This window comes from Bos mutus, chromosome 5 (assembly GCF_027580195.1).
Source record: "Bos mutus isolate GX-2022 chromosome 5, NWIPB_WYAK_1.1, whole genome shotgun sequence".
NCBI lineage: Eukaryota > Metazoa > Chordata > Mammalia > Artiodactyla > Bovidae > Bos > Bos mutus.
In genome coordinates this window covers 111811170-111838296 of record NC_091621.1, presented here as the reverse complement: position 1 = coordinate 111838296, position 27127 = coordinate 111811170, and the positions used below count along the sequence as shown (strand labels likewise).

Sequence of the window (27127 nt, the reverse complement as noted above, 5' to 3'; positions counted from 1 at the left end):
AATCCCATGGACAGAGGAGCCTGCAGGCTACAGTCCATGGAGTCTCAAAAGAGTTGGACACTAGTTAGCGACTAAACAATGACACAAACAGGTCAAAAATAAGTTTATAAAGATCTAGTTGAGGATCTGGTAATGTTAATCACATCAACAACAAATTAACTACACACACATTTAAAAAATCTTCACCAAAAACAGCTGCTAAGTTATGACAGGGCAATGAGACCCAACAAAATATACTTTTAAAAGAAAATAATTTTTTTGATTTAAACTTCCAAAATATTTAATTATATGGGTATTATTCGGTCATTAAAACATTTGTGATATTTTAATCACTGCCCCCGTCCCAGCCCGACTCACCTACCAGCGGCCCTGTGGGTCTTTCTGTTTCTTGTCAGTAAAGATTCAGATATCAAAAGGTACAGGAAGTGTTGTTTTAGTGCTGTTAAGCAGAATCCTTAAAAGGACTCTATAAGTCTGACCCCTATAAATGGGGGTAATTTTTGTGGTCAGTGCACCAGGAATCTATCTTATCTGTGAGTGCAGGGGCGGGGCAAGTGGGAAAAAAACCCCCAGCTTTCTCTTGGTCGGACCACTGTGCGTTCTTTGAAACACATGCACATACTGCTCTCTGATACATGGACACTGGAAAAAAAAGAGTCAGGGTTTGAAGGCTATGCGCTGAGAGCCTCAGCAGCCAAAAGAAAGTCCTTCACCCCAAGACCATTAAGCGAGCCTCTGGGGACTTGACTCGGGCTCTTCCCGGCCCATGGACACTGATCCCCGGTGCTAGCTGCCCCACAGGTTCCTGCAGGCCGACCCACAGCCCTGTGCTCCCCTGAGCGAGAGTGGATTGGACCACTGACACTAAGATCATAGCAACTAAGAAACCTGAAGGCGTTGTGGGTTTTTGGAGGCTTCAGTCCTCGTTACAAACCCAGGATCTTGCTCTGTTCTCTGGTTACAGTGAAAACTTCCTCTCGGTGGAGATGGAATTTTCCAGAACTACCAAAGGAGGAAAGTGGTGGCAGCGGAGAAAAACACGTCACCAAGGAAGTGGAAGCCCAGTAGCCAGGGAAGAGCAGCCATTAATGTCTCGTCAGGAGAACGTGAAAGTAGAAATGTATCTGTTGCCGTCTGGGGGGATGTCACACGCTTGTGACATTTGACAAAAGGAACCAGGTTCTCGTAAGGATCGGACGCCAAGCAAACTATTGACATAAATGGGAAAGCAGTCTGACTTATGTCATTACTGCGAGAAACCCGAAATGCAGACGGTCGGGAAGATATCCGTGGGAACATCTTTCAGACGTCGATGGGGGGAAGGGAGGGGGGCTGGGCCTAAAGGGATGGAGGGGCACCGTGGAGGTTTCCTGAGGACCCGACTGACCGCTTATCTCTAAAGCAGCATGGCTTTAAGATTAGAACGGGGTCATATTGAAATGACTCTTTTCATCCCAGTTAATGTGCCATTTCAATGTACAACTTAAAACAGTCGAGGAGGAAAAACAGATTTACCAAGTCCTCGCTCCCGAGAGAGAGCATGAGATAACACACAGAACTGGGCCTAACTTTCTTCTCCTTAAAATAGTTTCCCAGCCTGGGCCACATTCCACGGGAGCCCCCGCCTCTTGGGCCCGCGTTCCCAGCTGGGCAGGCCTATCGCTGTCCTGTGTCCCAGGGGCTGGTGGTGACCCACGCAAACCAGAGCCTGTCACCGGCCGGGAGGTGCCAAGCTGACGGGCTGATAGATCCATCACATCTCGCTTCCCTTCTTCCCGGGCGGCTGCAGGGCGAGGCCAGCCTGGGGTGGGCAGTGGGCGCCGCAGGGAGGAAAGAAGACAAGCTGAACAGAACCGAGGGAGAAGGTGTGGTCCTGGCATTCTCAGACTTGGGAGTGGTCGCTGCAGCCTAGCTCGAGCCTGGGACACGGGGTGCTGAGCGGTCAGCGGGAGATGCTCTGAGCACTCTGGGGCCTCAGACCCACCATGCTGCGAGCCTTCTTCCCCCACTCCACGCCCGGGTACCAGCCGCTGCCCCGCCGCCCCGCCAAAACCCAGGCGGGCTCCAGGGGTACGCTGGTGCACGAGGCTCAGCTGAGCTGCTCCTATGTCTCTCCTGGAGGTAAGAGACCCAAAGATGGGGGGAGGACTAGGAAGATACTGTTGATATTCACTCTAAATCAGTTAATGACGCCCAGGATGGGCCTCCCCACGCCATGAACACATTTTGGGTTCAGTCTTCTTCATGTTGATGAATGCAGGCCTTTAACAGTATAGCCGTGAAATTCTGCTTAAAAACTGCCTTAGCCTGGTTTATGTCATGCTTTGGGAATTCTTGGTTGAAAAGAGCAATGTTTGAGGCAGCAGGCAAGGTACCACCGCTGGGACCTGTCTGTTAAAATGCCATCTATTTACGCCTTCTACTTTCCTTCTAATTCTGCAAGAAAGATGAGCAAAGCAGAATTTACGTATTAGATCTCACATCTGAATGTTGAGGGTACGGTAGACATGAGAGAGAGCAAGCTGATGGTATTTGATGTTGTTTTCTTCTTTTTAAATTTCTCCAGCAGAAAAGTCTAAAATTGATATTTGAAGAGGCTGGTTGAAAGGGTCACAGAGGGAAAAGCAGATGTCCTTGAGTGCACCTGCATTAGGGGACCTCCGATCCTCATTAGCATGGTGCATGAGGTTATTCTCCAACCTCCCTGGGGGTTACCTCATCTAGTTTATGTTTTAAAAACTATTTCTATAAATCTCTTCTTTGAAGACATTCATCATTTGTTCCATATTTGGCCTCAAAAATCTTTCAACTCCAAATCATGAAGGGGGTTTGTGATCTTTTAGCGATATTCATGCTAACGTGGGCAACTTTAAAATACAAGCCATATTTCCATATGGTTACTGAGTAGGTCAGCTGGAACTGCGACGGTGACGTCTGTGCAAGCAGGACAGGACGTCAGATGTGGTACTGCTTCCGCCCCTCCCACCCCACTGTCATTCCCTTTCAAAGTGATCTCACTAATTTCTCTCAAAAGGATAGGACAGCAGGCAGGAAAGAAGGCATTTAAGTCCTCTCTTTGCACTGGGAAAAGCCATGGAAACCAGGGAGTGTAAATTACACAAACCTCTTCTGGGCACTTAAGGATAAGCCAAAAATCTTAAAATTCCTTCAAACCCCATTCCCTTCAGTAAGTCTTTCTCAAATGAGTGGAATAATAATCCCAGTGGAAGGACCAAGAACATCTAATCATACACTTGGTGTAAACACTTGTTGTTGAGGCTTTGCTAGAATACAGAATTGCTTGATTTCTTGTCCTGATTTTCCCGATAGTTTTTGTAGCTCGACCTCAAGGATGGTGACTGATTACTGGCATTTGTTCCTAAGCATCCTGTGCTTGCGCATGCAGACATACACATACTGTCCTTCCGAAAGACCACAGGATAGTTTAACAATCAGAAAGTGAGGGTCGTGAACCGTCAGAGCTGGAGGTGGGCACAGGTGGGTGGTTCAAGCACCTGACACACAGGTGGAGGGTGGTCTCCTGTGGCCACAGTCCCGTTTCCCGGTTCAATCTGTTTGCATAAAATATGCCCCTCTTCGGCCTTTACAAACAAAATACATAAAGTATAAAAACAATGTTTATGTTTGAATGACTTGGAGATGTGGTTGTAAGAGATGGGAAGTCATCTTGTTTAAACTAAGGTTCAGTGTGAACTCACGAGGACCCAAGGGAGGGTGGAGGGAAGGAGGAGAAGGGGGTGCAGGAAGCGGGGTGTCTGAGGGCAGGGGTTGTGAGGCGGGCTCTGTATCCACGGCTGGGCAACGGGTTGCATGGCTGCTCTGTGCTGACCGGCCATTCCGCCCCATCGGACTATGCACTGAAGACGCACTCCATCCGCACGCTCTTTAAGGCCTATAGAGTCACATTCTTTCATTCATATTCTGCCTCAGCTCCACTGACCAAACCCGGACAGAACCTTTGCTGGCCCCGAGAGTCCACATAGCACTGTTATCTTTGGCCCCTGGTCTGGTTCTTCTCATGTGACATGGTTTTACTGCACCTCACAAATCAGGGGTCCCATGACCTCCAAACACTAGAGGTTCCCAGTGGATGAGAAGCAGCTTGTATTTTGTGAGTGACTGAAACATGCACATTTGGGGAAAAACAGGAGAAAGCCTAGACAAGTGCTATGAAGTGAAAACAACCTTCCTCTTTCTAAATAACTTCCTTACAAAGTTAAGGCCATAAACAATGACAAAGAATCAGCCTCTCGACTAAACCGGTACACTAATTTGGATCAAATTATATGGATCTCCCAACTGTAAATGAGAATTCACTGTCTTCAGAGGAAAAGATGGGTTAATCTTCCAAAGGTTTCACTTCTAACAAACGCACGTTATGTCATTAGACCTTCCAAATCCCCACAGAGGTCCTTATGCTCCCGAACAGGCAATCTGAGGTCTCTCTGCCCTCAGGTTCATCAATGGTCACATGGAATCTTCTCAATTATATACCAACTTCCTAATTTTATTTATTTGAGGATAAAGTTGCTTTAGTCTGGGAGATTTAACAGAGTAAATAAACACAAAAATAAGCAGCAGAAATAGTCATAGGTGATAATAAATATAAATAGGAACAATTTATTCTGTTTTGTTGGCCATTTAAATTTATAGTTTAATTCTGCCCATAAACTGACTGGTTAACCCCCAAATCTCCCAGAAGATAGGTGTGGGCTCTCTGATGTGTCTTCCCTCCCGACACCTTGTCTTTCAAGACTCCTCTAGACTCCTGCTTCTTTGCTCCTATAGTTTTTTGTAGATCCTCGGACTAAACAAGAAAAAGCCCATGTCATAAGTGTTTACTGCTCCCCCCACTGTATCACAAGCAGTGTGGTGTATCCAACAGATGTTTGTTGAGTTAAACTGAAATCCAAGACGTTAGATCTTGAACCATCTTCACGACAGGTGCCTCCATCCCGGCTTACACGTTGTAGTCTGGACGAGGCAGGCCTCCCCATGGCCGACCACAGCTTCCCAGGGACTCACAGCATGGGGCTCTCCTCCACCAACCCTCTCATGCTCCCGCCCTCACTCCGAGTTTATTTTGCATCAAACACCTGATCATCTTTGGCATAACTTATGCTGATGGGCTTTTGCCATCAGCTCCCTGCGGCTGTAAATTCTGACAGCCTAGCACTGCGTGGGCACCAATGTTCTCATTTCCTGTGTATTTATTATTACAACGAGGCTACCATACACCAGTTCCCCGATGGACTATCTGTCAGGCACCGGCAACTCAGAGCTCAAATAATGCAATTAATCTGCAGGTTTACAAGTGTTTCTCTTGGTGTACAAGCATTAGTGCTTTGGTGTGGCAGAAAACACAGCATATTCCGGTCGAATCTGACAGTAGTATTCTGAAGCTTACATAGATAAGCACCTACATTATCTTAAAACTGTCAATTCTTCCCAAAACACACTGAAACTGTGTTATCCAGAGTGAATCTCGATATAGCAAAATAAGTCTTGTCCCATAGAATTATAGTTTGTGGGGAATATATGTTTAAGGCAAACACAAAACAGAGTATTTTTTACAGGTCAGAAACTTGTTTTGATGAAAAACAGACTTTCTCATGTTGAAATCAGATTACTGAATTAAGTGTTTACTAGTGATAGGAATCGGAGAAGCTACCACTCCAGTATTCTTGCCTGGAAACTCCCATGGACGGAGGAGCCTAGTGGGTTGCAGTCCATGGGGTCGCTAAGAGTTGGGCACGACTGAGTGACTTCACTTTCACTTTTCACTTTCATGCATTGGAGAAGGAAATGGCAACCCACTCCAGTGTTCTTGCCTGGAGACTCCCAGGGACGGGGGAGCCTGGTGGGCTGCCGTCTATGGGGTCGCGAAGAGTCGGATACGACTAAGCGACTTCACTTTCACTTTCATGCATTGGAGAAGGAAATGGCAACCCACTCGTGTCCTTGCCTGGAGAATCCCAGGGACGGGGAAGCCTGGTGGGCTGCCGTCTATGGGGTCACACAGAGTCGGACATGACTGAAGTGACTTAGCAGCAGCAGCAGCAGCAGCGATAGGAATAGCTTTGTTGAAATACACTAACCATAGAAATATATAATCAATGAAAAATTTCTAAGATTTCACACAGCAGTGGTTTAGTAATGGGGCCTCATGCTAGTTTGTGACTGAGGGAAAATAAGCTGGAGTTTCTGTACGTCTTTCGTTTCAACCTTAATCTATAATTATGGAAATAGCAGACCCCACTTAACCCAGAGCCCTTTCGGTTATAAGCAGTCAAATTATGGTTTGGTTCCTTTTTAAATTAGAGTCCTATGGTTGACACAGAGGATAATTCTAATACCAGTTCTTGCCTAAAACTTCCTTTCTCCAAAACCCACAGGAACATGAAAAAATTGTAATTTTTTCCTTCTGTGGGTTAAAAATAACATCCCAATAGCTTCAAATTGATTATCTGAGACTACTTTCTAAGTGATTTTTGGACAAGAATAGACACACTCGATGCAGCCGTCCCGAGCGACTGCCACATGCAAAGCACCGTGTTAGGGAAACTAAAAGACGCTTCACTCATTAAGCATTTCAGAAAACGTTTTGGAATCCAGTTTCTCTCTGCCGAGATTCAGACTTCTAGCATGTTAGTCTGGGCTTTAAAAACAAATGATAAAATACAGTCATTGTCGAGTCACAAGAGCAGCGCGTAAATCCAAACAGCACTGCTACACAGATGTTTCTTGGTAAAGTCGAGGACGTTAAGTCTCTGTGGTTCAGATAAAATAAAAGTGACCTCTCTTTAAAAATATTTATTTATTTTTTTGGCCACGCTGGGTTCTTAGTTGTGGCATGCAGGATTTTGCGGGTGCGGCATGTGGGATCCAGCTTCCTGACCAGGGGCCCCTGCATTGGGAGCGTGGGGTCTTAGGCCACCAGGGAAATCTCCCAAAGTGGCCTCTCTCTGACTCTCCTCTCACATCGTATCTGTGCGTCACTTACACGGTGCTGTCACATGGTCTTCCTCATCTACGCATGCCAGATTGTTAAGTTCCAAGGAGAGAGTTTTCCCCTGAACTCCGTGTGAGGTCCTGTCTGCAGTGAGTCCCCTGGTCCCAAAGGATGAGGAGTGAAGGCCGTGTGGACTGGCTGGCCAGGCGAGAGGAGCGCTGAGGACCCACACAGAGTGTGTAACCCAGGGAGCTGTTGAGTATCCCAAGGCAACAGCAGAAACACAAAAACCCACAGTGAGGCTCTGCTGTGGCTTTTCAGAGTGGGCCAGTTCTTGAGATAAACAGTCTCCTTCAGAGCTCAGACCCGTTCACGTGCTGAACCCCGTCAAGAGAACAAAAAAGCAACTCTTGGGTTTAAGGATGGAGTGACAAGCGTCATCACTCAGTTCCCTGTAGACGTGCGCCCCTTAATCACGTATGAAAACACATTAGCTCCTGAGCCATGGTTTGTAGGGAAGAGGTCAGTTTTTCAGTTAGAATGGCAGAGGAGGCTACAATGAGTAAGATTTGTTGCCCACAGTGTAAATTTAAAATTGCTTCTTCTTAAGAAGCACAGGCTGGGGGTGGGGGGCGGGGGGCGGGTACAGTGTCCTTGAAGGCTGTCCCGGCCACTGCACTCATGCATAGCAATGAGCCCACTGACAGCACAGAGCACCTCTTCTGACCGCCATGAAAGGTCAACTCCCTGTACCCACCCCTCCCCGCCAACGTGGTCTGAACGAGGATCTTCCTCTCCCTGCCCAGGTCCTGAACAGACAACATTCTGTTGTCATTCCTGCAAACACTAAGGTTCTGTCAGCAAGAGCGTCAAGTATTGGAGTCTTCGTTGCTGGGTGGGCTGTTCCCTAGTTGCAGTAAGCAGACACTACTCTCTAGTTGAGGAGTGTGGGCTTCTCACTGCGGTGGCTCCAGGGTGCACGGGCTTCAGTGCTTGCAGCCCTCAGGCTCAGGGGTTGCGGCTTGCGGGCTCTACAGCACAGGCTCAGTAGTGGTGGTGCTGTGTGGGCTTAGCTGCTCTGTGGCCTGTGGGATCTCCCTGGACCAGGGATCGAACTTGTGTCCCCTGCATTGGCGGGTGGATTCTTGTCCACCGTGCCACCGGGGAGGTCTCGTACAATTACTTTGAAGGGATTTCTGGACTCTAGACAACTTCAGTGGTTCAATACTCAATCCCTGAAGTTTGTATGGGAGATGGTGTGTGCACGTGCAGACAGGTACTTTTGGAGGTGGGTCAGCATGAAGCACAGTCCCCCAGAACAAGGCCTGGCCCGTAGCAGGAAAAAAGCTGATATTTGAAGGCGTGGGGGAAGAAGGCAGGCAGGAAGCCCATCAGATTCTCAAAGGGCTCTGTGACCCCCAAAAGGTTAGGAAGTACTAACCGAGGCTACGGACATACCAATAGGGATCTCAGAATGGAAAAATAAACTCGCCATTATCTGTGGGCAGATAACATGACTTTCATTTCCCTAGTAATAAATTTACACAGGGCTCACTTTTAACCTTTCAAATTGCTTTTGTAGTAACTGCCTGAACTGATTCCAAGGTTAAGACAACAGATGATAAAGCCTCAAGGACTTAGAATCTGCTGGATTGGGAGAGGTTTCGCTCCTCCCAGCGGTCTGAGGCCAAGGAGAGGCTGATGGCACCAAAACCCCCTGCATCTTCCGCCACCTGCCCAGGTTCAAGCACTGTGACCTGAGCTCAAGGCAGGATCTTTGTGTCAATCTCCATCACGAAGTCATAAAGAGGGAGGGATTTTGGGAAAGCGGGGCCACTCTGTGGCTCCTTCTCGATCACCCTGAGCAGAACATCATTAGACTGGACAGAAACATCAGACATATGTAGGTGTGTAATGACTCGGATTAAGATACAAGTATCTGGGAGTTACTTTAAGTACATTATACCTACCTACTTATCCAGATCTGGTCATTTGCCGTGTTCATTTGGTAACACAGAATACAAATAAAATATAAGATGAGGTCTGTGCACAAGGGGCCTGTAATTTACGACTCATGCCGATGCTTTCAGCATAGCACGGGTGGTCCACGACTAGTTCATTCATGGTGACCTGGCACCGAGAACCAGTGTCTCACAAGAGGGTGCTTCCAAATTCTGACCTATCTGTGCAAATTTGACCTTCTCACTGCTATTATCCTCTTACAAATAAAATTACTACGAGGGTTTGTAGAGAAGTCTTTTGGGTATGTACAAGTTTAGTTAGAACAGAAAGAGGTAATGTGCATGGCAGTCATGGTTGACCTGTACAGACAGGCAAGCTGGATCATTCTGGCAAGGAGTTTAGGTTTATCTGTTTTACTTTTTTCAAAGAACCAGTTCTAGGTTTTGCTGATTTTCTCTCCTGTTTTTCGGTGTCTTATTGATTGCTGCTCTTATTTTCCCTTCCTTCTGCTTGCTTTGGGCTTAATTTGCTCTTCTTTCTAGTTTCTTAAGGTGGAACCTGAATTACCCATTTGAGACTTTTCTTCTTTCCTAATAGAAGTATCTGACGCTATAAATTTCCCTACCAGCCCAATATCACTCGCATTTGACATGTCTTTTCATATTTATTCAGCTTGTTTTCTAATTTTCTTCCCTGACACATGAGTTATTTAGATGTGTGTTGTCTAATTTGAAAACTTTTGCGGGTATTCCAGGTTATCTGTTACTGGTTTCTAGTTCAGTTCTGCTGTGGTCAGAGGGCATATTCTGTATGGTTCCTATTTCTTTAAAAATCTTCAGGCTTGCTTTATGCCCCATGATAAAGCTGACCTTGGGCGCTGGCCCATGAGCACCTCAGAAGAGGCTGTCTTCTGCTGTGGTTGGTGGAACGTCCGATAAACGTCAATTGCCTCAAGTGAGTCGATGGTGTTATTCAAGTCCCCTACAGATGTGTTGCTGCCATTTGTTCTGCCAGTCACAGAACACGGGGCTCAAGTCTCCAAGCACAACTGCGGGTTTTAACTTTTGAGTGTGCATGTATTAATGATGGTTAAGTATTTCGGGTGAATTGATCCTTTTAAGATTATGCAATGTATCTCTTTACCCCTGGTAATTTTCTTTGTTCTGATGTCTACTTTGATATTAATATAGCATCTCTGGCTTTCGTCAAGTTTAAAAAAAATCTATTTATTTTAAAAAATGTAAGTATAGTTGATTCATAACATTGTGCTCATTTCAGGTATATATATATTTTTTTCAGATTCAATTCCTGTATAGGTTGTTACACAGTATTGAGCAGAGCTCCCTGTGGTAGACCGCTGGTCCCTGTTGTTTTTCTTCTACACAGTAGTGTGTATATGTTACTCCCAAGAGGTTTTCTTTTAATTAGCGTTTCCATGGTTTGTCTCCCCTGTCTTTTGCTCTGTTGGTACCTCCTTTCTTCCCTTCTTATGGATTATTAAAATGTTTTAGTATTCAGTTTTCATCTATCTATTAGTTCTTTCTTAAGTGGCTGCTCTAGGAATCACACTATACATATCTAACTTCAGTTTACACAGTTATTTCACCACTTCAAGCAAAATGTAAAGACTTCACAACCACACAGCTCCTGTCCCCCACCACCCTTAACCTTACAGCTGTCATGTGAGTTACACCTATACACAATGAATCCCCCTCCTGATACTGCTGTAACTTTTGCTTTTGTGTCATTTGCTTTTTAAAGAATCTGAGTGTTTTTTTTTTTACTATTTATGTTGCTCCTCCTTTACCCCGAGGCCCCGACCTTCCCTCAGCAACACTCCCCTTAGGTCTGAAGAACTTCTTTCAGCCTTTATTTCACAGCAGGTCTGCTGACAGGGAAGTATTGAAGATTTTCTTTTATCTGAGAGTATCTTTACTTTCCTTCCCAAGGAACATTTTCACTAGAGATAGAATTCTAGGGGGACAGCACTGTCTTCCAGACTCCAAGGTTTCTTAAGAGAAATTTATTGTCGTTCAAAACATTGTTTTGTAATGGGTCATTTCTGGTTCAAGGCTTTTTGTTTGTTAAAGTCTGTTTTTCACCAGTTTGATGATGGTTATGGGCATGATTTTTTTCTGAGTTTACCCTGTTTGGGGTTTTCTGAGTTTCTTGAATCCATACATTTGTGCCTTACCAAATTTGGAAAAATTTCAGCCATGCTTTCTTCAAATACTTTTTCTACAGCAGCCTTTCTCCTTTCGTGGGACTCCAGTGACACAAATTCAGACCTTTTGGTACGGGCCATCAGGTGTTGTGAGGCCCTGTTTTTTCTTTGTTTTTTAACCTTTTCCCTGTATATTCTTCAGGTCAGATAGTATCTACTGATGTGTTTCATGTTCACTGACTCGTCTTTCCTCTGCCATCTCTGTACTGCTAGTAAGGCCATTCACTGGACACCTTATTTTTCTGTTCCAAATGTTCCCTTTGAGTTCTTACACTGCTTCTCTGCTGAGAATTTCCATCTTTCCACTCATCTCTGAGGACCTGTGCCACCTCACAGGGCACAGTAATTGCCTTACAGCCAGCCACTGGCCTACCACGCCAGCATGTGGGTGATCTTGGGGCAGCCATCTGCTGACCAACCTTCCCCATGAGAGCTGTCAGATTTTCCTGGCTCTCTGTGTGATGGATAATGCTGCGTTGCATTTGGACATTTTGTTGAGATTGTGAGAATCTGAGTCTTCTGAAAACTCTTCAGAGTGTCGAGACGGTGTTCAGGTTTAGACAGGAGGATGGTTAGATAGCATCACAGACTCAATGGACATGAATCTGAGTAAACTTGGGGAGATGGTGAAGGACAGGGAAGCCTGGCATGCTGCAGTCCATGGGATTGCAGAGTCGGACACATCTGAGTGACTGAACAACAACAGACTGGAAGTCCCGTCCCGCCTTCTGTGGACGATGGTTCCCAAGTCAGCTCTGTTTTCAGAGGTGTGTCTGCCCTGTGCAGATGCCACTCAGGGGCTGGCCTGGTGCGTGGCGGTGGCGGACATGGTGGGTTAGCTCTCTGGGTCTTGGCTGCGGTTCTGTGGCTCTGGTGTGTGTGTGTAGATGATGCTCACAGGTGAGTTCGGGATCTGTGTCAGTTCAGGGACAGAATCAGGGTGTCTTTTTGTCCAGCGCACTCTCCAGCTCACAGGGGCCCTTCTCCCGAGTCTTCTGGCCAGAGTCAGGGTTTCTTTCAAGAGGTCTAACTTCTCACACTGTCAAGTAGTCTCCATAGCTGGGCAGCGTGCAGGGTAAAGCAAAGAAACATCAATAAAAAAGCCCATATAAATATATATGTATATGAAAAAGTGGAAGTCACTCAGCCATGTCTGACTCTGAGACTCCAGTGTCTATATAGTCTATGAGATTCTCCGGGCTAGAATACTAGCGTGGGTAGCTGTTCATTTCTTCTGGGGATCTTCCCAACCCACGGATTGAATCTGCGTCTCCTGCATTGCAGGTGGACTCTTCATTGTCTGAGCCACAGGGAAGACGTGTGTGTGTGTGTGTGTGTGTGTGTGTGTGTGTATACACACACATGCTAAGTTGCTTCACTTGTGTCTGACTCTGTGATTCTACGGTCTATAGTCCACCAGGCTCCAGGCAAAAACACTGGAGTGCATTGCCAGGCTCTCCTCCAGGAGATCTTCCCAACCCAGGGATTGAACGTCTCCTGCATTGGCAGGCAGATTCTTTACTGCTGGTGCAACCTGGGAAGCCTATATATATACATCTCCTAGGAGTTCCCTGCACGCTTGAGGCCACAGGGGACCCTTCTCCAGTCTCTCAGGCAGCCTTTCCGTGGGATGTCACGTGCCTGTCACCCCTCACTGCTGAGGTGGCAGCCTAGGTTTGCAGGGCAGCCGGCTTCGGGCCGGGCTGGGAGGGGAGGGGAGACTCTTCACACTCTGAGTCAAAGGAGCGCACTCTCCAGGCCTCCACAGAGAGGTTTCCCCTGGTTTCTGTTGCTTCTGTCCGCAGTCCTGGAACATGGCTCGCTCTTGAGTCACACTCAGGAGATAAAGCAGGAGCAAATAAACCAGGAGACTCGCCACCACACTGGCTGTTCTTCAAGTTCTCACTTCCCTTTTGATACGCCTGCTGTTGTTTACTCTTAGAATCCGCAGGCTCTCTGGTTTTCTGTCCACAACTTTCACTATAGCCAGTGAGAGGAGTGTCAGTGTGAACCTGCTCTATTTTGGCTGGTGTTGGAAGCTTATTTCTCACTCTAAGGAGTTATGAACCAGCGCAGGTAATGTAACGGAAGCCTGGCCTGGGATGGACGTGGGACTGGAAAGAGGAAAGGGCTGAGACCCGGCCACTGGGAGCCTCGAGTTCACTTTGCCATCACCGCATGCTAAAGTCCCTTCCGTGGAGACCGAGCTCTATAGACAGGGGCACGAGATGTCCCCTGCTGGCTGCTACGCAGGTGCACTGAGCCACCAGAGAAGCCCTCTCCAGTTGTATTTTTAATTTAAATTTTCATAAAAATAAAACATATATATATATAATTTTAAATATCAGACGCTGTGAGGTTTTACAACCAACAGCAGAGTTCTCCAGCCATGATGGGCCTGACTAAGCAGCCTCCTCCCTGACAGTGACTTCTGCTCTCCATCTCTTTCTCGTCCAGTGTTTTCTCTGTTGTGTCAATCTGTTTTCCTATGTCATGTGTACTCCTTCTGTTTTTAAAGATTTTTTTTCTTGATGTGGAACATTTTTAAAGTCTTTTACTGAATTTGTTACAGTAGTGCTTCTGTTTCATGCTTTCGTTTTTTGGCTGTGGAGCATATGTGATCTTAGCTCCCTGGCCAGGGATCGAACCCGTACCCTCTGCATTGGAAGGTGAAATCTTAACCCCTGGACCGCCAGAGAGGTCCCTACACTATTTTTTGATTCTTAAAAAATACACTGAAGAGAATTTAGTTTCCTGACAATACATGCACACTCTCACCTAGAAACATAACACAATTTCCCCACCTCGTACTTCCAATGTAAAGTATAACACTATCTCACATTTGGTGTTTGTCTTCATGATCAGTGGAGCCAAATGGTGTACTATGACTCAATTTCCTTTTCTGTACAAAATTTTGTTTTCCCAGGAATTAAGAATTGCTTCCCTTGTTGTTTTCCATGCCCTTAGCTTTCAATGTTTCTACATCATTAAGCAAAATCACTGAAAAAGGAACTGTAAATACCCCAAGAGATTCAAACTCTCAGGTGTAAACTTTTTCTTGGATACCCTTCTGAAGCCCTCCATCTTCTTACTCTAAAGACTTTTCTTTAGTTCAGCTGCACAGGGGGTCACCATGGACTTTTTACCACTGTTCTCAGAATTCTTTTACCTCCAACCTATGCTTGGATTCCCCCACTTTCCTGCGTGGCTTGTGTATCTGTCACAATAGCCCAGGTTACGCTGCAGTAACAAACAACACTCAAATGTCAATGGCTTACGCAGTACATGTCTGTCATGGGCCACCTCTGTATCATGTCACCATCATTCCAGGACCCAGGCTGACAGAGCAGTTTCTGCCTAAACAACCTGAGTCCTCACAGCAGAAGGAAGAGATGTGGTCAGTCAGGAGCTGGTTTGTACATATCTGCTCACTTCTACCCACATCTCTCTGGCCAAAGTGACTCACACAACCGTACTTGAGGCCTGGGGTGGGGAGAGGATTATACAAAAGCCTCCTGGAGGGGTGAGTCGGGAGGAATCAGATCACACTGTCGGGTCTGATGTTAACAGACCAGAGGTGCCGCCTCCTGCAGGGCAACAGCTAGTGGTCGTGAAGAGTGAAGCAGTCACAGCAGGTCCTCCTCTGTCTTGTTCATAAAATCCACCCTCCATCTTCGTGGGTTTGTATCTTCTTTTTACTCCTTCATTGTCATTTCAGTTGCTTCAGGAATGTGTTCAATCTACCACGTTGAGCCAGAAGTCTACCAGCCAATCACTTTAAAAGGGAACTTGTAGGACGCAGTGTAGCCGAAAGAGGAGGACTGTCTGTAACCATCACTTTCACCCTTTTCCACTACTTGAGGCAGCTTTTCTCAGATCCTAAAACGTCAATGAAGCATTCAAATTGTGCTTCTTTATGAGAACAAAACTACCCAATATGGTGAATTCACTTTAAAACTGAGCGGTTTTCTAAAACAGCTTTGATTCTAAGTATCTTGACTTCTGCCTTTTCTGATCTGCTGTAAGCGCCAAGCTTATGTCTGCAATAAAATCAACCAGCTCAAAAGAATTTCATTCTAATTCTGTCACCATAGACAATACTGTATTCGACATGCTGGCCAAGCTCTGAAATCTTCCTGCCATTGCTGTCTGTAACTTATCTTAAATAAGATGATACAGTCTTAGTCTTACAGGAAAATATGGTTCTAAAATACATCTCCCTATACCAGAATCTTATTTAGTTTTGAAATGGCAAACAGTTACTAGAGGGTAATGATATACAAGAAATGGCCAAATTCAGCTTTATGTTACATTATTTTTATTTGATATTCTCTTTTCTAATAACTGAGATATAGTAGATCCTCAACCTAAAAAAAAAGAAACTCACTTTTTCACCTCTGGAGCGTACACTGCAAAACTAAAAGGAAACCTGGCTCAGACCCCTTGCTCCTCTGCTGGCACTTCTGCTGCGTGGGCCTGCACGTCTGAGGCTGGGCTTACTCAGTTCAGATGCTCTTTCCATCTCAAAAAAGTTACAGACTCCGTAAATTATGTAATCCCTCTAATCTCAGTTTCCTCATTTACAAAACAGAAATAGGAGGATTTCTAAGGAAAAGTGATGAGAATTAAATAACCCATAGAAAGCGATGACGTCATGCTTGGGAGGCAGTAATGCTCAGTGTAAGTTTGTTGAGAAAATAAAATTTCTGTCCTAATACAGCAACTACCCTATGTACCTTGAATGCTTACAGAGGTCAAACTTCATGACAGCCAGGCTTAAACATCATGAATGTTTTACTGTAATAAAACCATATAGGTTGTGTTCGGCCCAAATCCAAAGTTACTTATTCATTAACATTTGTTTTTAATTAAATTAAAGTTTGAGATATCTACCTCTTTATTTTGCTCTTCTAAATCCATACAATTCTAGAAAGGGACAGTTACCTCTTCAGGTACTAATTTTTTTAAACTTAGTGTTTAAAAACCTAGAGTCTGAAAAACTCACCAGAACCCTTTCTCAGTGCTGCCTCTTGACGTGTCCCAACCTGGCCTGTGACACACGCTGGCACAAGTAAAACGTTAGGACTAAACAGAGATCCCTGACTCAACATAACTCAAGAGGTACAGTCGAAAAAACAGTCCTGAGGGAAGCTGGGTTCATCTTCCAAAGGCTGATGAATGAATCTTTACACCACCAGAGAATATACAAACCCGGGGCAGTTATCACACGGAGTATCAGAGTTATTTAAAAACATCTGCAAGGTACTGACCCTCTGAGAGCACCTGGAGCAAAGCCTTCTGGGAAACTCGGATGTCAGAGGCTGAAGAGGCTTTTGTAAGTAAACTAAAACCGAATGACTGGCTGCACAGTCAAGATGCACCAGATAATAAAGACAAAAAGCAAAATAAACTCAGGAAGGTAAACAGATTCACTCCTTTTCACTCCCCGCTGTTCAACTGATTTCACTTTTTTCCTATGGAAGCTCATTAGAGACACTTGAACATGCACCGAGAAGGCTGCCTTCGATTTGCGCTCATGCGGGACAGGGGCGAGGGCAGCCCAGCAGGTGCAGGGAAAGCAGCGGGCCTGACGTCAGAACGTGCGGGTCTGGCAGGGCTGTGGCCCCCAGACGCTGGGTTCTCTCAGCTGCAAAGCAGCAGGGAGCAGTCTGCCCCTCAGAGCTGGGACGAGGAAACATGGGAAAATGAAGGAAAACACCTGGAACGGTGCATCCAATAGAAACATGGGTGAACCACAAAGGAGAGCCACAAATGGAATTTTAAATAAAATAAAAAGCAGCAGGTGAAATTAAGTTTAATAAGACTTTTTATTTAACTCAATATACTAAAAAATATATTACCATTTCAACAGGTAAACTGATATAAGACTACTGAGATTTTTTTTTTACATTTTTTTTTTTGTACTAAAGTCTGTGAAAATCAGCGTGTTTCTGACACACACACATCAGCTCGATTCAGACCAGCCGCCCGCAGGACAGCATGGGACAGCGTAACGTGGAGCCCAGGAGGGGCTGAGCATGTTTACCAGACCCTAGCAGACAAACCCTGTGGGGCTAAGGAGATCAACCATGTCAAACAGAGCTTGTATTTTCCTATCTTTGGTATAGTATATACTACCTAATAGGTAATACTGCAGCAAGAATTGGTCAGTATCATCCATATCAACTAGACTCAGTATTTATCCAAAATAAGAGCAACCAAAAATTATTATAAGCCACTAACAGTCATTCATTTTATATTTATTTTTGTGGTTAATTTTATTAGGATTTGAATTACAAATCAATCTCACATAGAGTCTAATAATCTCAAAAAAAGAAAATATAACCTGACATAACAGTAAGTACACAAAAAATTTGAACTACAAGTTACAATTGATTAAACTACACCTTTGGGCAAAGAAACAGGAATAGAAAACAAAATATTCCTCTATTTTACTAAACTTCTCACTTCACAGAACCTGCCATTAGAAAGTCATGTTTAATAGCGTTCCTGTAATTTTTTTCTTATAAAAGGTTAACTGCATGCTCTAAATAGGATGACCACCTATTAGGACAACTCAGTTACAAGTGAATATAATTTTAAGTAAATATAGTATTAAAGTGATGCTATATTTACTTCAGAACAAGTCAATGGGGATAAAGCACAAAATATGACTCGTGTTACATTTGTTACTAAGGTAACACTGAGTAGTACACAGTAGGCAAATTCTTGTACCCTGAGCTCAAAGAATAGGGTGGAAGATGAACAGAAACCATTTCTGAACTGCAAAGTCATCACGGAGCAAGCACAGGCACCCGTGATCCTGCAGCTCCTAGTCTGCTCCCATTTCCTGTGTGGAGAAGCTCCTGAATCGTGTCACTCTCACCCACTGTTGTGGGCCGCCCCACAGTGCAGCACAAGCAGTCAGATGAGATGCAAGAGTGAAATGGACATAGATGGTGGGTGGGCGGCTGCTACCTCATTTCAAGCCTGACAGGGACTGCTTAGTTAACAGGACTGCAGCTTTACCAAGTGTTAGGAAGTTCTTAACAATAAAACCTCATTGGACTTTAATGTCCATTTACTATGCACTCAAAAGACAGTGCTTCTGGAAGACAGGCCCCCTCCCTCGAGCATCCCATTGGATGCTCAGCCACAGGGATCCACAAGCTCAATCGCTAGTCGAGGTCCTCTGTGGTCTCTCGGCCCAGGACTCACCTCCCCGGCCCCGCTCGGGCTCACACACAAAGCGGCCCAGCTGCGGAGGACGAGCTTTAAACACTCACACCTTCAGTCACACTGTCTCCATCTAACTCTCCCGAGGAAGACACCATCCCCTGCCGAGCCTTGCACCTCCCAGGCCACCCGTGCTGACCCCAGTCACGGACACCAAACACCACGACCATCACCACGGTCCCTCACACGTGCAGACTCACATCTGGCGTTTCTGTAGAGAAGGAAGGGGTCCTGTAGCAGGAAGTCCAGGTCTTTGGTGATGGGCTCCGTCCTGTTCTCCATGCTCAGCCTGTTCATGATGGTGAAGCCGTGCTTCGGAGATGCGGACCTAGAGGTCGCCGGGGCAGGGGACACGGAGAGGGGGCGTTCAGAGCAAAGCGTTTCCAGGACAGGGGCGGCCGTCGCACCTTCAGCCTTCCTGCCCCTTCACCATGAGCCGCACCAACGTGCGCATGAGTACAGTGAAGTCCAGCCCTATGTCTGGGGGGTGGGGGTGCACAGACACACAGCTCGTTTCCCCACCTAGGCTGCAAGCTCCTTTAAGGCAGACATGGTAACCACTTTAAAAAAAATTACTGACACATACTTTTCAAGAAGCTTGACTGTATCACAGTTACAGGAAATGTTGGTGTTGGTCTGAAATTGAAAGTTGCATCATTTCTTACAGAAACAATGTAACTCTGGTCAATGAACTAGTGAGGATAAACAGTACAATTAAAAGTTTATACAATTTAAAGCAAAGAGCAGATATCTACTTTTCTTCAAGATAAAGCCAACAGTCTCACAGATAAGCTACTATAACATTTTTTGTCCATAAAACTGTACATTTAGTGACTTTTTATTTTTAATTTTGTTCAATAAACCTGTAGTGCCTACTGTCTGTCAGGCAGGGAGAACCCTGATCACACCGAAGCTAACAACCACAAGTGCATCTGTCTACCCTTGGAGGATAGCCAGACACCAACCCAACTGTGCAACTTCCGTAACAAAACAAGGCACACGTGCAGGCCTGCAGATTCACTCGGGGCCGGGGGACACGCCCACAGGGATGCTGTGCGCAACCCGGAGAAACGGGGTCTGCATCTCAAGTTTTATTTCACCTCCAACCACCTGATTTACTAACCACAGTTTTCTTTTGAGATTTATTTTAAAACTGATGGAAGGCCATCCTTGCCTAATTTATTTTACTGAGTGGTAGAGCGGTGCTGGGCATATGAGCAATACCAGATGTAATCACGACCATCATTTCAAGTTAAATTCTGGGGCAGTGTGAAGAGTGACTCCCAAAGCTCTCAACAGAGGGTGCTCTGAAAACCACCACTGGGCGTAACTCTATTACAGACAGACAGACATGGGGGGAAGCAAAGACATCATTTTTAAAATGGGATTAGGTGTTTTTACAGAATCAGAATTTGATCCTTCCGGTATTTCGGCAGTTCTGCAAAGCCTCTGCGGCTGTCCAGGCACTGCCTGTCACCTGATCCCGGGGATGGTCTAGCCACACCGTGGTTTATCTTCAAAGATGAATGGGCATATAAACACAGATGAGAGAGAGAGAGAGAGAGAGAGAGAGAGTGTGTGTGTGTGTATGAGAAGAGTCTGCACCAGGCCTCTGTCCTATCTCTGAAACCAGCTGATGGTGACAGGACTCAGCTATGGCATTTTATGTGAATGTTTATGTGAACAAGAAGTTTAGCTGTCAAGACAGTACTCACACTACATATCTCTGTGTGTATGTGTTAACTATACAGATATTAACAATATGTGATAAAAATTAGCCTAAAACATGAATTTATTAAATCTTTCCTAATACTTATTTTGTTAGCTATACAATGGAGGACTCAGAGACATCTTTAATCTTGGATCATGCTTCTTTGAAGAGTCAGAGGTGGGGGTGGCCAATAACACTCTCTTCCAGACACTGCTTAAATGATCTAACATTCTCAACAGTGCACTCCTAGCTCCTCATCAGTTCACTATATTCAAGCACTTTGTACCACTCACTTGAGCTGAAGAATAAATATTTAATTCTGTTTTAAAAAGAACACAAAGATTTAAGTTCAGCTATACTGGAGTTCACATTATATTCTGTAATTAGTATTCACCACACTAGACAGATGACATTATTCAGTATTCCCTTCCGTATGTCAACTAGTTACTTCAAACTCAGACTCAGTGCCTGCACGTCTCTGAACTGTAATAAAACTCCACCTGAGGAAGGGGGACACACAGAGCTAAAGACAGGACTCAAAGGCTGTCAGCTTCTTTATAAAAGTGAAGGACTCTTACCTTGTGTAAACAAATAAGGTTCCCTCCACATCAGTCTTTTCCTAAGAAATAAAACAAACAGCAACATAAGCATATTCTCCTCACTAATGGGAAATAGTCACAGAGGTCAGAGAACACAGTATCTTAGAGAACAGGGATTCGATCCTGTTTCAAGTGGGGGGTAATTCTTAGGGAAAGGCGAAAAGCAGACTTTGTCAGCAGTGACTTTGTTGCTTAAGCAGCAGGAAGTGCCCTCCTATTGCCATTTACAAACAAACCATTGCCGCCTCTCTTTACCAAGCACAGGGGCCACAACACCTCTGGTGGGACAAAGGAAACAAACATGCCGCAGCCTCCTAAGAAAGAAGGGTGGTAGTACACGCGCCGCCAGCCCTCTGTCCCTGGGCTGGGGGCACGGCCAGCCGCAGACACCACTGGTGTCACACGACCCTCTCTGCCTCCGCTTTCTGGTTTCCTTTTCTCTTGTCATGTTCTGTCACCCAGGAGAATAGAGGACCTGCCTGTAACTCTACTTCATCTACTACATAGAAGACAGCGATGCAGCCGTGGTTCTTAGACAAATTAATCACCTATTTGGTGCAGAAAACTGAAATAAAGTAAGACGGAAACATCACCCAGCTAGGACGCGAGAAATCTGCCTCAAAGGAAGTGGGAAACTTGTAAAGTGAAAATGAGAAGTGATCATTTCAGTTCCCTGGGAAGGGCTCTTTTCCATCTCTCCAGGCCCTGATGAAAATGCTCTGCTTACTAAAAAAAAAAAACTTAGGTATGCATTTGTCTGATTAACTAGTAATTAGACTATGTAACTCAGAATTTTAAATATACTTCTGCTATTTACATGGCTTAATCCCAGCATTCTATTAAACCTCTCAATATTTTGTTATTTTTTAATGTCCATTAGCAGTGCCATTCAAAATTTAAGTACTCTTGTCTTTTTGGTGAAAAATACTTTCTTTAGGAAACAAAACTATAATATTAAAATGATAATTCTCAAGAGGCACACAAGAAATTGGAAGCACGAGCTTCTCCATGCTCAAGTAATTTCATCATCCTTAAATGGATTAAGTAAAGTGACTACTTGCTATGAAGACAGAACACTTTTCTGTCTTTCAGTATTTGACTCTGGACTATTTCATCCCATATCCTAGGCAAGATGTTCATACAGATCAGTACTCAGTTCAGTTCAGTTCAGTTGCTCAGTCGTGTCCGACTCTTTGCGACCCCATGAATTGCAGCACGCCAGGCCTCCCTGTCCATCACCAACTCCCGGAGTTCACCCAAACTCATGTCCATCGAGTCAGTGATGCCACCCAGCCATCTCATCCTCTGTCGTCCCCTTCTCCTGCCCCCAATCCCTCCCAGCATCAGGGTCTTTTCCAACGAGTCAACTCTTCGCATGAGGTGGCCAAAGTACTTGGAGTTTCAGCTTTAGCATCAGTCCTTCCAATGAACACCCAGGACTGATCTGCTTTAGGATGGACTGGTTGGATTGGAGAGGTCTGACAGAATGTGGTCCACTGGAGAAGGGAATGGCAAACCACTTCAATATTCTTGCCTTGAGAACAGATCAGTGTAGAGAAAGCTAATAGCCTTTGACTTATTTGTTTTTTCCTTAACGAAGCAGTAAAAGAAATTACCTTTTCCTTAAGGGAAAAAAAAGGGCTTTAATGTCCAATTTTAGTTTTGGAAATTCAAGGCATGCTTCTCCTGAAATTATTCTCTGACTCAAAACATGCAATTCTGAATTGATTTATGTTCTTTGTCTCAGTTTCTCCACTGAAAAGGGATGACCAGCTTACACCACCTAGACTTTTTCATTAAAAACATATTTTTTATCAAAGGCTCTAGGACACTTAGATGAAAAGGCCTTTGGGTGTCAATTTCTGGTTTATTATGGCTGAAACAGCTTATATTCATGCATTTTCTTGTTCCCTCCACAGTTATCCAGGGTAACCAGATTTTTTTTTCTTTCTATGCAAAGCCAGGTTTGGGGGTTTGAGAGACAGTAAAAGCAAAATTTTATTAGATTCTCCTTACGTCCTGCAAGTAAAAAAGACTTTTATGTTAAAGTATTAAAAGTTTACAGTTCTGAGGGATTTTAGCTTAAATTTTAAAAGTACAATCTAATGATTTGATACTATATTATAAAATCTAAGAAGTGCTAAAAAAATTCAGCCGTTCAAAATTTAAAACAATAAAGTAGAATGTAAAACAATGCTAGTCCGCAAACTACTGGGGTTTGGCAGACTAGTGGACACTTTCCAAACAACATGATCTACATCTGATTATTCTGTTAAAATAATGAAAAGTCAATCTCCATTTACCCTCTAAACCTGCTTTTCTCAATCACATACGCAGCATCTGAGTCACCTAAGACGCCTTCAACAAATAACAAATGCCTGGGCCTCACACCCAGAGACTCTGATTTGGCGGGCTGTACTTCCTTTTGGGCAGCACTGGGTCTTCGCTGTGGCTCTTGGGCACTTCTTTAGTTGTGGAGCACAGGCTTAAGGGTGAGGGGGCTTGAGGGGGGGCGGGCTCAGCAGCTGTGATGCAAGGGCTCTCTAGTTGCCCCCTCTCTAGTGCCAGGCTCTTCTGTCCATGGGATTCTCTGGACAAGAACACTGGAGTAGGTTGCCATTTCTTTCTCCAGGGGATCTTCCTGACCCAGAGATCAAACCCGGGTCTCCTCATTGGCAGACGGGTTCTCTACCACCATGCCACCAGGGAAGCCCTAACTTTCCTTACAGCAGCTCATTTTCTGTCCCTTCTTCCTTCCATATTCCTCCTGCTGAATGCCTGAAGTCATCCTTCATCCATATTTAGTGTCATAAGAACCCTCCTCCTTTATGTCCACCTCCAAGTACTGTCTCCTCTATCTTAAGAATGTCCCACACACTTCCATCAGGTTTCTGTCCAAAAGCTCCCACTGTGGAGACACGGTGACAGTTCTTTTGCCCCCAGCAACTGCCCTGCAGCTAAACCAGGTCTCTGTCTTTTTTTCCTGCTACCACAACCTTGAAAATGAGTACTCTGAAAGAATGACCTTTTGTGGGATGAATTATGCACTGTCTGAAGGCAACAAGTCCAGGAAGCAGGAAAACATAACTCCTGTAAATAATGCATTGTGACACCTGGGCTTTCCGATGAGGCTGTAGAAAGGCCTCCCCAGGTACCCACTACAGTTACTCACTCGGTAACTATGGTAACACGTGCCTGACTCACTGACCCTGTTCAGAGCCTGTAGGAAACCACCTTTACTCAAGGGGGACCCCCTTCTGTACACGTTAACTTCTCTGAATCCCCAGACTCTAGCCCTGGTGTCAAGTCATTCCAGGGAACCACACTTCCGACCCTCATCTCTACTTTGGTATTTCCTCAGCATTAAGACACTATGCTTCTGGCACTTTTCTACACTGCACCAAACAGCAAAATGTAGAATATCCACATTTGAAAAGATGGCGTTGAAACTGTCCATTACGTCGGTCAAAGTCCTTTACACAAACACAGGCGACACACTCCCCCGAAAACAGGGGACACACAGCCCGCTTCCTCCCCCGGGACCACGCGGGACAGGTGTCCCCGCGTCTCTCCATCCCTGCCCCTTTCGGTGAGTTTCCTCGGTTACGAACTTAGAGCAAAGCTGTTCTCTTCTCTCTCATGTCAGGACCCACTTCTTAGTGTTTTCGCTTTTGTGAGTGGCTTTCGGGGGGACTGTAATGACCGGCTGGAGAGAGGTGGCGAGGCGACGGGAACGCGCGGGGCTGTGTCCCGTCCAGGCTCTCCTCGCGGCCGGCTGGGACGTGCCGGGGGAGATGTCCGACCCGCTCGGCCGAACTCAGTCCGGTCCGCGCTCCGTGAGTCTGGTCCACGCCACGGGAGGGGCCCGGGGACGGGAGGTCGGGATCCCCGGACCGAGGGACCGCGGGAGGGTCGTCCCCGCTCGCCCCGCCCCCACCCTCTCCCCGACCCCGTCCGCCCGCACGTACCCACTCGTTGGCCCGGTGACCGAAGGTGTACAGGGCGACCTGGCTGGCCACGTCCACGATGCGGCTGATGTAGGGGTCGTGGCGCCGCAGGGCCGCCAGGCTAATGTCGCGGCCCTTCCCCGCCGGGCCACCCGCCACCGCCATCTTCCCGTCCGCCCGCGGGGCGCCGCAGCCCTGTCGGCGGAGCGCGGAGCTCTCAGGCGTCACTGGTCGATGGCCACCCCGCGCGGGCCCGCGATCGTTGCCACGGCAACCGCCAGGCTGCCCCGCGCGATGCTGTGCGCATCCCGGGTACCCGAGCGTAGCTGAACGCCTAGCACTTCTGCTCCTGGCGCTCCGCGGTCAGACCTGTAGTGATATACACGCCTCGAGCGTGCGTAACTGAACAGGGAGGGAATACTGCGATTTCTCGTGTACGGACGCCGGGTAGTTCGCAAAGTGTGGTCCTCGACGCCGTGGGTGGGGGAGTAGGGGGTGCTCTGAGACCCTTTCAGGGGGTCTGCGGACCAGAACCATTTTCACGACAATCCTAAGACTCACGTGACTCGTGCCCAGTGCTCGCTTTGCACGAATGCTGCAAAGACAATGGTGGGAGAAAGTGGTGGGAGAAAGTGCAGGTGTCTTAGCAGGAATCCTGGCAGGCACCGCGCTTTACAGGCCAGTATCGCTAGACAGTATACGCAGTAAGGCAGAAAAATTATTACTTTTATTGCATTTCAACTCTTTGGTACATTTTTAAAATTCTGTGTGGAAAAAAATAGGAAGAATGCGTAAAGCACGTGCGCCAAGCTGCCATATTTACTTCCAGGAAAACACTTGAATGCTTGAGTTGCAAGCTGAGCTAGTTTTTTAATTTTTATTTTCACCAAGCACTATTTTTACTTGAAAGGAAGATGGACAAAGTATGGTTATTCAGGAAGGCATTTGACAGACACTTTTAGAAAATAAATAACGTGCACCTGTCACTTCCAGGAAAACAAGGGGGTAATTATTGTCGCCAGTGATAATTTTTGAGCTTTCAAGCAAGATTGAGAAGTTTACAAAATGTGTACCCACTGCCATGAGCCTGACAGCTTCTCAATACACTAAGTCTTTTCTGATAAGATGTCTGAGTGCTTGGAAAGCCTGTGATGAGGGATTTGCTTTTAAAAACTTGAGAGAAAGGTGAACTGTTAATCACTGTGGTACATGTATAACTGGATGTACATTTTTGTTAAAATGTTTCAATAAAGCTTTAACATTTCTTTTATAAAGAAATTTATCTTTGAGTCTTGAGGGTCTTAGGCAAGGTCTACCTTCTGATAATTTCAGGTATATAGTCGTCTCTCTAGTTCTTGGTCCAGTGCTTTGTGCTGAATACAGATTTCTAAATGCTGATTCTGTGTTACTCAGCCATAAGTTGGTAGAATGTACTCATTAAGTATCAGCTTTCTATAAGAGCCCATGATTTACAGAACACTGAGATCTAAGTTGGCATGAAAGAGAATACGCAAGTCCTGAACTTCCAGAGTTTACATCCTAAGGAAGATTAAAAACTTGAAAGGTTCATTTAATTTTCCATATCTAAAGAAAACAATAAAGAAAAAGTGAAAGACCTTGAAGATTAGAGATCACACTCAGAGAAAGGAGATATATCATGCTGCAGTGACTTCAGCATTGCTGTGTTGTTTATCTCCTAGTCTGAGAGCTTTGTTCTCTATCCGCACCACCCCCCTCCCGCCCACCAAAGCTTAAATATCTAAGCTTCTAGGAAGAACACAGACTTTTGTCTAATTTCGACTTGAATAATCCGTGTTTGTAAATTTGGGTCACCATCAGTTATCCAAGTATACTAAGTTAGAGGCTCCAGGTTAGTAAAAGGCCATTTAAAATGGGCAAATTCTTTTAAAATTCATGTAACTTCAACTCTCACTGCCTTCCATAGCGTGGTCATACTTACCCTGTGTTTTCAGAAACCTCATCATGGTGCGTCTGTGTGCGCTAAGTTGTTTCAGTCGTGTCTGACTCTTTGTGACCCCGTGGATTGTAGCCTGCCAGGCTCCTCTGTCCATGGGATTCTACAGGCAAGAATACTGGAATGGGTTGCCATGCCCTCCTCCAGAGGATCTTCCCGAACCAGGGATGGAACCCATGTCTTCTGCAGCTCCTACATTGGCAGGCGGTCTTTACTGCTGAGCCACCGGGGAAGCCCCTCATCATGGCACCTTGGACAAATATTTGAGTCTTTGATTATTTTATAATTGTTATGAGATAAGATCTGTGTTAACATTTGGTGTTACAAAGTTGTAAACCATAACTTAAAACAAGTTACAGTATTTTTAAAAAATAATGTCTGGGTTTAGGTTGTTTATACCGTTGCAGTGACTAAGATAAAATTCACCACTTAAGGTAATTGTAAGAACACAGTATGCTTAAATTATTTAGAAATAGATATGAAACTGGAAAATGTTTGGT

The 27127-nt window shown here is 45.4% G+C and overlaps 1 protein-coding gene across 1 annotated transcript in view; it reads right to left on the bottom strand.

Annotated features, from left to right (window-relative positions):
• The window catches only part of DCP1B (decapping mRNA 1B), a 42440-nt gene extending 17586 nt beyond the window's left edge, over positions 1-24854 (bottom strand). Inside the window, exons 1-3 of the mRNA XM_070371679.1 lie at positions 24674-24854; positions 20685-20725; positions 18596-18723 (exon numbers count right to left, since the gene is read on the bottom strand). Coding sequence (XP_070227780.1) covers positions 18596-18723; positions 20685-20725; positions 24674-24817 — 313 coding nt within the window. The 5' untranslated portion in view covers positions 24818-24854. The remainder of the gene's footprint in view (positions 1-18595; positions 18724-20684; positions 20726-24673) is intronic.
• Positions 24855-27127: the final 2273 nt, after the last annotated feature.